This window comes from Cydia strobilella, chromosome 15, assembly GCF_947568885.1.
Source record: "Cydia strobilella chromosome 15, ilCydStro3.1, whole genome shotgun sequence".
NCBI lineage: Eukaryota > Metazoa > Arthropoda > Insecta > Lepidoptera > Tortricidae > Cydia > Cydia strobilella.
Window position 1 is genome coordinate 16,235,026 of NC_086055.1, and position 16,555 is coordinate 16,251,580.

Here is a 16,555-nt window from a genome sequence, read left to right on the forward strand (position 1 = left end):
CAGACAGACGGACAGACGGAGAGTGTGGTATTTCGGCGAATACGTGGGAACCAAAACAGGTGACGCTGCAAAAGACTGTTGTGTCGCCAAAATGATTATTAGTTTTTAAGATTATATTTATTTTATGTGTCTTAGTTTGTATGTCTGTATCTATGGGCCTTTAAGTCCCTGGCAAGCTCAGTAAGCTCTCATTTTAAAACGTCTATCTAGATTGCTCTGAAACTTAGTACTTACAATAGTATACGGGTTTTAAATCGATTAATTATTTATTAGGTCAAAATTACAAATGTACACGTCATCATAATTACATTGCAATACTACTCTAAGGGTCGGTTGCACCAACTGTTTGTCATCGTTAAAGAGTTCGCTAAATTTGATTGAATGGAAAGTTTCATAGTAAACCGCCGCGGCGCGCCGGGTGACGTTGATCAGTCTGTCAAGTGTGGATGGTGCAACTGGCACTTAATGATATACTATTTATTAATTTACAATACAATACCTACAACACATAAAGATTACAATAAAAAAAAACTAAATCTAAACTAACCCATAAAAACTAGTCGAACAACCCCCCCCCCCCCCCCCCCCATCGATCCCGACGCAAAGGTGCCCATCACGCTTGCCGCGTTTCCGCGTTGAACCGCTATCGCGATGGACAGCCTCTGCGCCAGGAACGACCCGGAGCGGGGGTCGGGTCAAGACCCCTCTCCCGCAAGCGACGCCCCAGATTAGATATATCTAGGTCTAAAATTAGTTTATGTAGCTTCGGATACCATAGTAACTCGACGATTTCACTACACACAGAACGTAATAAGGTTACCATGTTTAAGGTGCTAAAAATCATCATCATAGCATTTTTTTTAATTTCTTTAAATACATAATGCAGCATAACGTCGGTAATTTTGCTATCAAGCGCTCTCAGTACTACATTATACAGCGCTGCAAAATTGAATTCCATTGTCACATGGCCATCGTACAATACGGACCGGCTGACTGAATTTATCAGTACCATTCATTCAGCGGCCAAGGCTAGACATGCGCGTTCTAATTTTGTTTTTATTAGTGTTCGGCGCGCGTTCACTTCGGACCGGTGAGAATTGGAACTTTTTAAATAGTGTAGTTTTTTGAATTCGGATTCCTTGCTTTTTGGAGTCGATTTTTATTTTCTGTTTTCTCTCGTTTACAGCAATTAGTGTTTATACCCTGCGGTTTCTGGTGCGATTGTTGTTTGAAAAGCGTTTTCAATGTTTGTTGTATTGAAGGTAGAACTTATTTTTAGTGTTCCGTGCGAAACTTTGTTTGAAATGGCTTTTTTCTATAGATGTGGGCTTAAGGGGCTATAGTAAACATTACTTTAAATAATGAAGAGCCCACAAATATTACTTTCAAAATAATTGAAAGACGGTTTGGTTAAGCAATAGAACATTGTGTAACAAATGGCTAAAATTGTTAACGAGCGTCTAAATAAAAAAGAAAATATAAATGTCTCATGACAGGTCATTAAACTCGAGGCACCTCGAGGCAAAGAAACTGGTGATCAGGTACATCTAGATTCTAGATACCTATATACATAGTAAAGTAATGTTCGCGAGCGAATATTAATGAGCCGTTATGGTATAAATCTTACACTTTTTATGAATTAGTTACTCATTTGCGCGGCTCAATGCCTTCAATGACGTTTTTACACTTATTCTTCAATTTTTTTTAATTACCGTCAAGTTTAAGTTTACGGGCTAAAAATTAGGAGGCGCAACTCCCAGCAGGCGCCTATTTCGCTAACTTGACAATTGACACCTAAAACTAACATGTTCTTCTACATTTCTGGGTCGGTAAGTAACGACGGTTCGCAGTGAGAATTAACTCGTTGGACCTGTAATTTACGATAAATTGTTAATGTCTAATTTTGGGGGGGGGTTTAATTTCGAGCGCTCGATTATGTCACTCGAAAATCTGTGTAAAACCAGTAAAAAGAAATGCTTTTCTTGAATACGAGCGATAGAAATTCGGAACCTATACTTGTAGTGGAAATATTATTAAAGGGAGAACACGAAATCGAGTGATCGAGATTCAAAAATCGGACCCCAGGTCGGCCTTTTAAGGGGCTACCTGAGGTTTTCATCGATTTTTGACAAGTTTTGAATCGTATCTCCTACTTTTGCACTACATATAGAATTATAAGACAAGCGGCTATCAGTTCTTCAATCTTTTATCTCCATTTTTGTCTACCGGATTGTGAAAAAAATGAATACTTATTTATTTATGATTGTTTTAAACATTGTCTAAAAAAACACTTTTTTCGTATCTCGATTGCTGTGAAAGATCTTACTTATACGAAATCTACATATTTGGGTTCGTCTTAGACGTCTCTAAAAATTTGTCTAAGGTTTTAATTTTAAACTAATCAACACAAAAGTTATGGCCAGAAAACCAGTTTTTTGGCCTAAAATTGTTTAACTTTGATGCCAAATATTTCGAAAACAATGAACTTAGAAGTAAATATGGGATACTATATTGCTAAAATCCGTTGCTGTTAATATGATAAGATACAAAAAACAAGAAAACTAAGGGATTCAAATCGAAGGTCATTGGGGCATGGGATCCCCTTAATATTAATATTCAAGCCAATAATGCCTATATTCCTCATCTCAATAACAATAATACCTATACTATTTTCAAACACCTGTTATTGTGGAGATGTTGCATGTGAGAGTGAATGAAGTTTAACTAAATGTTTAATAATTATTGTAAACTATCGTGTAGCCGTGTAAATACTGCTTTTATATGTAAATTTTACAATAGAGGAACTAATATTGTCTTCGGTTACCGCGATAGTTACTCATGAAATAAAACTATGAAAACGGATTATATCGCGTATATTGAATTTATAATACATCCCGACGTTTCGAACCCTTTACAGCGTTCGTGGTCAACGGGTGACACCCGTACCCGTTTTATTTCAATAGAGGAACTATTTTTAAACGTCTGTAATATACAAGGAAGTCTATTTTCAACTTGTGTATTATCATTCTCTGGAGTGCACCATTAACAATAAGTAACCTTTCAGCGGCATCCCCCATTGAAGTCGGTTTTTTTTCTTAGTTATATTTTATCATTTTTGAAGTCGGTTTTTTTTTTATGTTTTTCAAACCTTTTTCATGGTTAATAGGTATATTGCTTTGCCGCTGAGGATGCGCGTTTTCGCCATGGTTCCTTCTTTTCCTTCAGAATCTTCTTAAGAGTCACACGAACCTATCCGCCGCCCTACAATAAAATTGAAGTTACCCTCTCATTTTAAAACGATATACTGAAATAATACTTAAATTGAGCATGTTATGAACTTTCTTATGTTGTTGTTATATTTTATTATTGTATCAAATCTACTGCGGATGGTGTACCGAGACAAACCTTACTGGTTTAATGGTACTTTTGTAATTAAGTTGTATATTATGTGTATTTACCTGAATAAATAAAAATAAAAAAAATGAAATTTGGCATAAACATTCAAGTAACATATCTATGTCTGGTACTAGTTTTTTATGCTAGAAATTGTAACGCAAAGAAATTAGACCAAGTATACGTACATATTACATGTTACAAAATTTCTAGCCACCCACCGCCAAATAAAATAGAGCGACACAGGTTTTTTTTTCTTTGGCGCAGTCTCAATCCGAACGTAACTTTAAGTTCGTGTTTTTCTCTCACTCTCACTGAGCGAAAGCGCGAGCAAGATGGATGTGCGTGCCCGGGAGCGCGTATATCATGTTAAAATTTAAATTTTATTTTTGTGTACGTTTAAATAAACAAAAAAGTAATCAATAAGTTCCTTCAAACATGATATTACCTTTTTTTTGGAAGCAATTTTCGTGTTGTTAGCTTTTGTGCAAAATAAATTTATAAAATGCATTTTAGACATTTGTTTGTGATTTTTTTCTATCGGGCGAAAGTCAAAAACTCAGGATTCAAATCGATTAAGAGGATACGGGAACAGTGATCTAAATATTTTAGGAATAGTTTGTCAAAGGCAGGTCTCATTTCAATCATAGACAGAGATAATCATACTATCTTTGTCTTACACTAGTACTGTGGCACCCAAAAGAAAATGATGAGTACTTATAGTGTTTTTTGTTCTTATTTACTGATAAGATTTGCTTTTGGAAGCGGCTCCTAAAACTAAAAGTAGTGTATGTATGTATGTATGTATATACTTTATTGTAAGTACATAAAAAATAACAAAACGAAAAACACAGTCACAGAAAAAAATGAACCACAACAAGGCGAACTTATCCCTGTATGGGATCTCTTCCAGTTAACCTTTGAGGAAATGAGTTTAACCACCAGTGAGTTTTTATTTTAGTGCGTTAGGACAACGCCAGGTTAGGTTAGGCGAAAAATCTTGCGTAAAAATCTCAACAAACGAGGTTTCGTACTTGACTGTTTCCTCCTCCAAAACTTAACCAAATGTAACGAAATTTTGAGATCTAAATGGTAATGAAATTATCTGTGTTGGACTGTTTTGCTTTTTAAGCTAATTGATGTTAGTTTTGAATACCATGATTCGCATTGCGGCCTAGTAAATTAGGCCGTTTTTGAGAATATTTAAAGTGCTCTAGCTCCTTACAAAATAAATATATCAAAAAAGCAGAACAGTCCGACACAGATATTAATATTAATAATCTGTGTTGAAAATATCATTGCTCAAGCTTCAAAAACCCCGGAGGAAACAGTCGAGTCGAGTACGTCCGTCGAGAAAGGCTTCAAGATTGCTAATTAAATTTATGCCAACCGTAATGTGATACAAAAAAGCGCTACGACTTTTTAAAAACTCCGTTTTCTAAACATAGGTACTTAAGCGAGTTGTACCTACTGTCATTTGTATCTTTTTTAGGCAATACGGAATGGGGTTGGCAACTATCAAAGGTTTGCATGGATGGCGCCATCATAGGTTGCCCCTTTTTCTATGAGATTTGGCTTAAAGGGCTGGCATCCAGGGCATACAATTCCATCAAAAAAACAAAAATTTGACACAATTCTAGGAATTGACAGGGCAAGCTATGACTTCCGGTTCGAACGCCATCTTGATAGCAGCCTCGTGATTAATTCCTTTGTTTTTTGCTCATTAATATTGTTTAAAGTGTAATATCGATAGCTTTATTATACAATAATCTAATGTGGTAGTGTGCAGTGAATGGAGAATTAATCTCAAAGCGTGTTTAACCACCATTTTGGAGTCAACGGCCGGTAGTCCACGTGCTTCTTGTAAAATCCAGCTATCGGTTTTACGAGACAACTACAACAACCACCGAACAGCGTCGTGCTCTAAGAGCATTTATTTTGTTCCTACCCTTTTACGTGACATTGGCTACGGGCAACACCGCCCTCAAGTCCATCAAGAAAAGAAAAGGGCAAGCTATACTGGCGCAATCTGCTAAATACTTCGACCGGCCAACGCCATTGAATTTGTTTTGATAGGAAAGTGGGGTAGTAAAAAAGAAATGCTTAGAAATCTGTACAACACAAAGGTTAGATACTAAGTACCCGTGCTATTTCACCTACATTTCCTAATTAGTAGGTGTCCGCTTATTTAAGCGCTGTGACGTTGTAATAAGCTTTCTAATAAGATACATATATTTAAGCTAATTCAATATGCGCGGGGCATATAGTTGATAAAATTAGTTCCTGTTGGGTTTTGTAATCGGCATAAAAACTAGTATCTTTTACGATACGATACGATCATATTTATTTATTTATTTATTTTTGGATTTGTTTATTTATCGTAAGTACGAGTAGGTATATAATTTACACTGGATATATTTTTGATAAGTTGTGGTAAAAACAAAGATTCAGAACGTACTGGATGGGCCTTTTTACTGAAGTTCGCGAAATTTTGGATCAGCAAAACGCAAAACGTTTAAGTTAATAAACAAGACCAAGTGCGGGTAGTTCGAAGATGTTGATGTCAACTTGAACCAGTCTTCTCCGAGACCACGGGGACAACGCCGTCCTCGAAACGTCGGAGATAAATTTAAAACTTATTTTACGCGATTAAGTCCTGTCGTTGTGAATAATAATGAGTAAAAATCGTGAAAGTTTAAATCAGTATTTTGGATCAGTGTCTTAAAGTTGGGTTTTAGCGTTTGGTTTAAACATAACATTCCTTTATCTATTTTAACTATTTGCCTGACGGAAATTGTAAATTACACCGATGTGTTCAAGGACTGGTGAATTTTAGTCTTTGTGTTCTAAATTACATAAGCTGTAGGCATATATTTTTAGCCATATTTAGATAAGATAAGAATAAAGATAGTTTATTATTTAAGTAGGCATATCTATTACAATGCCCTTATGAACGTCAAATGTGACGTTTTCAAGCAAATAGTACCATTTTGTCGCTTAACATTAAGACGTAATTTGCTTGTATCTTTATACGAATACCCTGTCTGGGCGTCCTTATGGCAAGCGACACAGTGGTACCTTTTTCTTGAAAACGACACAAATAAAGCTACGCCGGCTTACACCTCTGCCTCGAGAGGATTTAAATCTCCCCTCAATTGGATTGGATTTAATATTTAAGTAGGTTCAGGGTTGGGTGTTCATCTGATGTTGATGAAAGGATGCAGAAAAAAAACAATAAATATTATAACGAATCACTTACCTAAAAGGAAAAGGTTAATATGTACATACGTGTTTCGCCTTTCTCAAGGAAATACAGAAACAGTTCATAAGCCTTGCATGCCTTCGTTTTGGAAGCATCAACCCTCTGAATGACCCTATTGTTGCTAAATTTATCATGAAGCAATTTTGTGAATAACAAAAAAACCGGCCAAGTGCGAGTCGGACTCGCGCACCGAGGGTTCCGTACTTTTTAGTATTTGTTGTTATAGCGGCAACAGAAACACATCATCTGTGAAAAATTCAGCTGTCTATCACGGTTCATGAGATACAGCCTGGTGACAGACAGACAGACATACGGACAGACGGACAGCGGAGTCTTAGTAATAGGAGTACGGAACCCTAAAAAACATTAACGACTATGAAATGAAATTTCTAAAGAAGGTAATGTGATTAATTCATTAAATATCCGATAATATTGGATTAAAATTGATACTTGATCGACGCGTTTAATGGACCATTCGGAGACTTTATTGCGACCAAATAAGGTCTACAATAGACAGTTACATGAGTCGCTGGTAGTACTTATGCCAAAAGGTTACATTCGGATGGTGACCGCAGCAGCATTGCGCGAATCCGAATTTTATATCTCTCATAAAATGGGTGACGGATTGAACGTCCTAAATAATTGTGATAGTAATGCGGAATCAGGGGCGTAGCTAGAGGATATGGCGCCCGCGTCAGTCACCAAATTTGCGCCCCCTGACGACGGACAAAAGTTTCCCATTTTGGCGCCCCCCCTTGGATGGTGCCCGTGGCACTTGCCCCCTCTGCCCCTTCCTTAGTTACGCCACTGCGGCATCGACAACAAGCAAGGAACTGATATCTCCCCGTCAACGCTGCAGCAGTTCCTAACAGCCACGGATCGAAACCGGTTTTTTTGCAAATACATCAAAATAACCATATATTTCGAGTTATTTTATACTCCAAATGTGTTTTTAGGTCGTTACTTCGTATTATTAGATTGCCCAATTAGAAATGATATAATTAACAAAAAACGAAAAATTACCGGTTTCGTTCCCATACAAAAATCACCTGTATCCGATCCCTGCCTAAAGGATGACTCACGTTAGACCGGGTCGTGACCGGGTCGGAGTTTCCGGCGCTTCGTTTTCTATGGAGAGCATCACGTGATCACCTGTCATGTCATAGAAAAGTAAGCGCCGGAAGCTCCGGCCCGGTCACAGCCCGGTCTAACGTGAGTCATCCTTAACACTGACAGCAACGCTGCTGACATCTGCTGAAGTCGAGTCGCCATCCGAATGCAACCTTGTTTGTAAAGATACGTTGGATTATTGCCTCAATGGATTAATTGTAATGGTTAATATGGGTGTAATTATACTTACGCAATGTCGTAAAACAATTATACAATCAGCTTCTTCTGCGTGGGATGATGATAATGATGATTGATAAAAACTATCCTATATCCTTCCTCGGTTTCTCAAACTATCTCCATACAAAATTTCATCTAAATCGGTTCTGCGGTTTAAGCGTGAAGGGATAACAGACAGACAGACAGGCTGAGCTACCGTACAGCGAGCACAGCGACATCTCTTTTAGATGTAAAACTCATCACAAGACAAGACAAGACAGTCGATTTATTCCTAAACTACACATCTTATACCACGGTATAATAATATACTCCGCCTGGTACTCTCTTCCGAGACTCGCGAACCACGTGACTGACACAAGCCTACGTCATCGTGAACCTGTTAACAGCATGATGACGTAGGCTCGTGTCAATCACGTGGTTAGCGAGTCTCGGAAGAGAGTACCTTGTTATTATTATACCATGTCTTATACAATCAAATAATTTTTGCTTTGCTTAGAGCTGCAATCATGTTAAAGAGTCAATTGGTTAATAATGAAAATTACATTTCAGATAAAAAGTATTGGCAGGACCTCGCACATGCCGAGCTCGAAGAGGCGCTGAAAGTGAAGAGAAATGAGAACAGAGCCAAGAATGTAATATTATTCATAGGGGACGGCATGGGGCCTAACACCATCACCGCCACCAGGATATACAAGGGTGGGGAGGGCTACAGAATGGCTTTTGAGGAGTTCCCACATGTTGGTCTGCTTAAGGTAAGAATAACCTGAGAATTTTTAGCGTAATTGAGATAAAAGGTAAAAAAAATTCGCTAAAATTACATTTTTGGAGTAGCTTTTATCGCTGACTGTACTGTACTTTTCTTAGGTACCACAGGCAACTAATACCCATTGAGACAATTGTAAAAACCCCAAACACAGATTGTTTTAACACAGAGTTCCTATTGCCACCTCCTCCTTCCTATCTCCATCATCAGATCAGCTCGATGGTACCATAATATTGCATTGTCACGTCACCCGACTTCTTCGGAAACCGGGAAGTGGGTCAAATTTAACTTGCAAGATTCGATTACAGAAATTCAGACAACTGGACAGGTTAACCAAATAAAAGCTTGTAAAAACCTGGGCGATGGCCATATTTCCTTATAATTTCCTGGCTTTACGACCCCTCTTAATGAAGAGTATTATTTTGATTAATTTACTTCTGTCCGCTAATTTCTTAAATACTTATGTAGTTATGTCTCAAAATAGCTTACAAAATCGCAAACTTCATCTAAAATGAATCATCTTAAATAAGTATTATAATTATTATTATAACGCCATTAAATAGAAGTTTATATTCTATTAAGCACCTGCACAGATTTAAGACTATGAAAGATAAAGATGGTTTATTCTCCAAGTAGGCATAATTACAATGTGCTATGAACGTCAAATAAAACTACGCCGGCTTTAATCCTACACCTCAGCCTCAAGAAGATTTAAATATACATAATATATTTGCTTTGGGTGTAGGCCGTGTAGGCAGCTTATAGTTTGTTTATATTAGAATATGGTACCCAGACAGATAACCTTAAAATCACGATAAATATACATTATTAATTATCTAGGTGTTAACAAGATAAAGCTGATAAAGAAAGTGTAACATTATCGTTGAATTACATCATAATGATGATTTTTCTGTGCAATTACTTTTGACTCTGAAATATCGTTCTAATTTATATTTAATGGCCAAAGTGTTCAAAAATATCTGAACAAAGCGTATATTATCAAGACATTAAAGTGTACTTAGATATTATTGAGTACCTCAGCCGTTCCGATATATCTGATGAGCGATGGTGACCGTGTAGCAACAAACGGCAATGTGTCTGAGTACCTGCCAGTATATGAAAATTGAGATCTAGGCTTTCCAAAACATGTGACGGGTAGAGACTATACTAGTGCCTGTGCCCATTATATGGATAAGGTTAGCAAGGGGACCCACAGGCTCCTCAAATAAGCCGTGGCAAAATATCGGGACAACGCTAGAAGGATGATAATTCTTGTCGTATTATGACCTGAAAACCAGCGCCATTGCTACACATCATTATCATTCATAGCATCCATTTTGGTATCATACATTTGTTTAGAATAAGTATCTGTTTCCACTACCCAAAGTTTGTCTGGAAGAGATCGGTCTTTAGCGATAAGACCGCCTGTTGTCTGCCTCTACGTTTAATCAACTGATTTTTTTCTTCTTTTTAGTATCTTTTTTTGAGGTGTGCCAATAATGCTATTGCTATTGCTATTCTATTCTATCCATAAAGTTGAATGTGTATGAAGAATTAACTATTTCAATTCTATCCTTCCAGACATACTCCGCCAACAAGATGGTCCCAGACTCCGCGTCATCGGCCACCGCCATGTTCACCGGCACGAAGGTCAACCAGCGCACCGTCGGCGTGGACGCCACGGTGACAGTTGATGACTGCCCCAAGTCTTTGGATCCTGAGGCGCAGCTGAAGTCATTGGCTGCTGTGGCTTTAGAAGCAGGGAAAAGTGCAGGTAAAAAACTTTAGGAAAGAAATCAAAGGCACGATTCATTATTGGTTTACTGAATAAACAACTTGGACCGTAGGCCCAACCTGTGGTGTCTGAAAAGCTACCGATGCTGATATTTTTACTCTGATTCAAGGAGATACGACGGTAAGGAACTTTAGGAAATGGTACAATCAAATTGGTCTGTAAGCAAAGAATACAAGCAAGAAGCTCCTCTTATGGATGATAATAACCAACTTGGGACAAATGGTGGCTGGAAAACTCCATTGCTGTACTGATTTTCCCTACTAAATACTAATGTTACGGCAAAAGTCACCAAGGACAGTTTTAGGCACTCTTTTAATAATAAAACTTCCGCGAGACACAGACATATCAAATATATTAAGAACGGGTCACACGTATTTAAAGCCGAAAAACGCTCGACATGTTGACATGAGTCTAAATTTTCATCAAAATGAGTTTTTGGTGTACATAGACCTCATAGGACTTGAGATAAAGCTGCTCAAATTTGCTGCTCGTTTTTTTTCAATATCAGTATATGATACCATACATCATACACGGACAATAATAATTTTGACCATCTAGGTTTCGTGACCACTATGCGAGTAACCCACGCGACCCCCGCTCCTCTTTACGCCCACACTTCTAATCGCCACTGGGAGTGCGAATCGGTCATCCCCCAAGAGTCGCGGGCCTGCAAGGATATCGCCAGGCAGCTGGTTGAGGACTGGCCGGGAAGGGATCTACATGTAAGTTTTTGTTTTACTAAAAGCCTAAGGAACATACAAGCCCAGTTGACAAGTCTAAGAGAGTTTTAAAATGTAATACACCACACCTCCGCTCCGCTAAACGTCCAAACTGCTGATCGGCACTAGGAATGCGAAGCGGTTATCCCCCAGGAGTCGCGGGCTTGCAAGAATATCGCCAGGCAACTGATTGAGGATTGGCCGGGGAAAGATCTATACATGTAAGTTTTAACTTTAATTGTAAAGTGATAGGGGTGATTTACGCCCACACAATTGGTATTGGGAATACCAAGGCACTATTCCTGAGGAGTCGCAAGTCTGCAAGGATATAGCCAGACAGGTGGTTGAGGAGGGGAACTGGCCCGGGGAACCCAAAGGAACCTTTGTCAGGGGCACAGGAAAACATAAGGAGGTGCTAAATTCATATTTCAAATCTTTCCCACAATATTTTGATGATCTTACTCGTGCTTAATTGCTTATACATGCTGATATATCTTTCCAGGTAATAATGGGTGGAGGCCGTCAAATGCTGGTCTCCAACTCCTCGGCTCTTGAAGGTGATCCCATCAACTTATGGGGCTGTTACAGTACGGACGGACGAGACCTCATCCGGGACTGGAAAATGGACAAGGAACAGAGGGACCTGAAGTACAGCGTGGTGCAGAACAATAGTGAGCTGAGCGGGGTTAACTTTGACGATACGGATTATTTGATGGGTAAGTGATTTTGTAAGAGATACTGTTGTTTATCTTTATCATATAGAGACAGCTCTGACATAAGAACCAGAACAAAAATAGCAGATATCCTCACCCACATAGACATACAAAAATGGAGATGGGCAGGTCACACTATAAGATGCAAGACTGAGAAGTGGAGCCAAAGAATTCTAATGTGGCACCCTAGAGATGGGTCAAGAGCGCAAGGCCCTCAATTAACACGATGGGAAGACGAAATTATACGTCCAGTGGGACCACTCTGGACAAGGGTGCAAGAGAGAGGAAATACTGGAAGGAGTTGGAGGAGGCCTTTGCCGACAGGCACACTGAATTAAGAGACTTCATATAAACACTCAAAACTACAACCAAAAAACCAACATTTTCAGAACAAAGGGCTATATAAAAAAAGTTATTTTGTAAGAGATACTGTTGTTTATTCTGTGATTGGGAACATAATTAACTGACCGGCTGACCCTATGTGAACCTTATGGCAACGAGGGCTAGAGTCAAATTGGGGTGTTGTTATTATTACAGTGAGACAACCCTAATATTGTTGTATGATCCCTATACCTATATTAATGTCTAGTATTATCTGACCAGGCGATGCATCGCTATAAAAAGGATCTGAAGCTGAATAAATTGCCAGTAAATACTGATTTTACATTATAGCATTCCCAAATTCAACGTAGATAGGTAGTTCTGTTCATACAGGGTAGGTATGGGTATTCGTCGCGATAAACGGCCGTAGGTACTCGTAGGATTCGATGATTGACATAATGAATACACGGTAGATAGAAAAAATAAATCTTTATTTACTTGAAACCTAATACATTATGTAAGCCTTAGACTAAATTACAAAATAAAACTTATATTAGGTTTGTAACAGTTTCATTTGGATTGAGCCTCTGTTTCCTGAACTAGGACAAAGCCTGTGACTCAGGATTCAGTGATTCCTCCGAGGAAAGTGGTACGGTTGTTTTAGAAGAGATGAATGCTTGATTCTGTCAAATACAAAATACATGTCATCAAAATCCACACTTATCTATTCAATTTTTGTCTCCCATTTACAGGGATATTCGCCAACGGACATATGGCGTATGAATTCGAGCGGATCCATGGTCCCGAAGGCATGCCGTCGATCAGTGAGATGGTGGAGGCTGCCATCAAGGTGCTGCGGAGGAACCCTAATGGGTACTTCCTTATGGTGAGTCATCTTACAAATTATTACTGGCGACGCAAGAGGCCTGAGAAAATGCTCTTATAGTGAGTCATTTTCGACGAAATTACTGATACAGACTATTATCTGTTTCGTACTTACAACGGTGACACAACGACCCAAAGGGAGTCTTGGCCTCCGACACCAGATCACGCCTCTCGGTTTTGCGATAGCTCTCGCCAGTCACGTCTTTCTAGGGGTACCTTGGACGTCCAGCCGGGCATTTCTCATTTGTTTGTCCCAAGTACGCTCTCGTCACGACACGATCCTATTCCATTCTCTCTCCATTGCATTAATTAACTCTCAATCATTCTTCCACAGGTAGAAGGCGGCAACATAGACATGGCGCACCACCGCGGGCGCGCAAAGACCGCCATCGACGAAGCAGCGGCCATGGAAGATGCCGTCCGAGTCGCCGCCTCTATGACAGATGAAGCTGATACGCTCCTTGTGGTTACTGCGGATCATACACATACCCTGTCTATCAACGGATATCCGCTTCGAGGATCCAATATCTTTGGTAAGTAGTACCGTACGAAGCCAACATGCTGCCCGTAGCCATTTATAGAATAGAATAGAATAGTTTTATTCGCAAACACACAGACAATAGACATACATTAAAAGAACATAGTGAAAATAAAGTGTCACGAAATGGCCCCATCTCAGCATGCTGCTGGCGACTTCCAGCGCTGATCTTTCGATGAGACCATCAGGTGAGAATCACGGAAGGTAACAGACAAAAAGAAAGCAAAAGAGACATAAAATATGGCGAAAAATAAATTACACATAGTTTACACAGACTAATACAAAAAGAGATACAATATGACGACATAAGAACATAACATAAGTACATAACATTAAGTAAACTTGCACGGATCAACCGATCGATCATGTTTATGATGTTCAATAATCTTTGGCAAGACTGCCAAAGGTAAAGGATGCGATGCGACAATGTTGCGATTGATAAGACAGATGAAACTGATATTCTACTGGTGACACACTGCTGACGACAAACATACTCTGTCTATCAATAGGTATCCAAAAGAATCTAAGAAGAGAGTTAACTGATTAGTAAGGTTTATTGCAAGGACATTTAAGTATGTCAGTTAAGAGTGTCACTGCTGACAACGGTGACCATACTGTCTATGATTTCAGGCCACTCCGAAGTATCCCCCTACGACCGCAAACCTTACACGACACTCTCCTACGGCACCGGCGGGCCGGGCGCCTTGCATTACGAAGTGGAAGACCAACACGTAGTCCGGAGGGAACCGGGCAACAGTGATGACTTCATGTATGAGCAGATAGCTGGCATCATTCTGGATGAGAACAACCATGGGGGTGGCGATACCACGATATATGCTAGAGGTACGGTTTGGTTCCTTTTTGTTTAATGTTGTCCAATCTTTTGAAGTCCGGGTGTCTCGTCGGGGTGTCAGTAGGCTGCGTGCATAAAATCAAGGGGGTATTGTTATTGGAACCGGCTTATAGGCGCGAAGTGTCAATGTCAAGTTTAAGTTTCCGATTTTAGCGAAGTGAGTATGAACTGTAGGCTTCACTAGATCCCCTTTCCTTTTGAAGAGGAAGACGAAAGGCCAACACGTCGTCCGAAGGGAACCGGAGAACAATGACGATTTTATGAATAAGCAGATAGCTGGCATCATTCTGGATGAGAACAGCCATGGGGGTGGGGATACGACGATATACGCTAGAGTTATAGTTTCCTTCTTGTTTGATGTTGCCTGGTATACGAGTAAGGCAGTTAGGGCGATTCTTGTCTTTGCAGTAAAGGAGCGTGAGTGGATTGTAGGGGGCTTTTTTGAGGGGTTTTTGGCGGCCTCCTAGCCTTGTGGGTGGGCTAGAGCCTAAGCCTTGTGGCAGAGGCCCAAGCCGATTTTTTTAAGCAGACATTTCATCCATTGGCTAACAACCTTCTCATTTTTAGGGCCAAAAGCGCACCTGTTTCACAGCGTGCACGAGCAGCACTACGTGTTCCACGCGCTGTGTCGCGCCGCGCAGATCGGGGCCCACGCGGCCGCCGCGGCTACAGCCGCCGCGCTCGCGCTCAGTGTGTTACTGGTCGCAGGCGTTATACATTTAATTTGTTAAGGGCCCTCCACACTCCACCCGCGAAGGCGCGAACGCGAGTGAGGAGTTTAGTTTGCTAATCAGCGAAATCGTCTCCACACTCGCGTTCGCGGCTTCTCGCCGCGTGGTCTGGAGCGGGCTTTAGCTAATACTTAATTTAGAAAAAGAAATTTTAAGCAAAAGGTTATGTTTTTCGATTGCCCATGAGCACAAGGGGTTGTCAAAATACTATCATTACAGGAAATAATTTTACTTTTTGACTAAGATTTTCAATTATATGTATAGAGAGTAGAGACTAGAGAGATTAGTAAAGTATTATACAATAGGAGACTTAATATATTTATTTTTATAGAATTCAAACATTTGTTTTCTTTTAAACTTATGTCATAAATTACTATACTTACTATACTTAGGCTCTATGTAAATTGCAAAAACTGTAGGTAAATAGGAAACGTAAACCTTACTGTTTAGAACAGCGGTTCTCAAACTTTTTTTGGTGATGGAACCCTTTTGAAAAGCGAAATATTTGACGAAACCCCAAATAAAAAAAAAATCGTTCGTCACCATTAGCCATATACAGAAGAGCTGGATTTTGATTGTTTTTCGTTTTTAGGGTTCCGTACCTCAAAAGGAAAAAAACGGAACCCTTATAGAATTACTCGTGCGTCTGTCTGTCTGTCCGTCTGTCACAGCCTATTTTCTCCGAAACTACTGAACCAATTAAGTTGAAATTTGGTATACATATGTAAGTTTGTGACCCAAAGACGGACATGTAACGTAAACAAATCAATTTTAAACATGGGGGCCACTTTTAGGGAGTAAATGAGAAAATTAAAAAATAAAGTTTTTAAACTATATAATGTTACATATCAAATGAAAGAGCTCATTGTTTGATTCTCAAATATATATTTTTTTATAATTTAAGGATAAACAATTTAAAAGTTATTCAAGAAAATAGGCAAAAAATGACCATTCCCCGCTCTTTATCTCCGAAACTACTGGGTCTAAAATGTTGAAAAAAAATACACAAAATAGATCTTAACCTATAGATTACAGGAAAACCTATTAGAAATGTGCAGTCAAGCGTGAGTCTGACTTAATTACTTAGTTTTTGATCCGACCCCTACGGGTTTTTTAAAGTATTTTTTAAGACTCACGTTTCACATAAAAAATACATTGTTTAAATTGTGTAATGTACGGTCCCTTGGGACGCGAGTCCGACTCGCACTTGGCCGGTTTTTTCTTGCGGAGCCCCT

The 16,555-nt window shown here is 39.3% G+C and overlaps 1 protein-coding gene across 1 annotated transcript; it reads left to right on the plus strand.

Annotated features, from left to right (window-relative positions):
* Positions 1-965: 965 nt before the first annotated feature.
* Positions 966-15,659, plus strand: LOC134747616 (alkaline phosphatase). The gene is made up of 9 exons (XM_063682211.1): positions 966-1,090; positions 8,552-8,754; positions 10,347-10,539; positions 11,119-11,282; positions 11,782-11,995; positions 13,066-13,199; positions 13,533-13,731; positions 14,367-14,579; positions 15,157-15,659. The coding sequence occupies exons 1-9, from the start codon at positions 1,036-1,038 to the stop codon at positions 15,318-15,320; spliced, it is 1,539 nt and encodes a 512-aa protein (XP_063538281.1). The 5' UTR covers positions 966-1,035; the 3' UTR covers positions 15,321-15,659.
* The last annotated feature ends 896 nt before the right edge of the window (positions 15,660-16,555 follow it).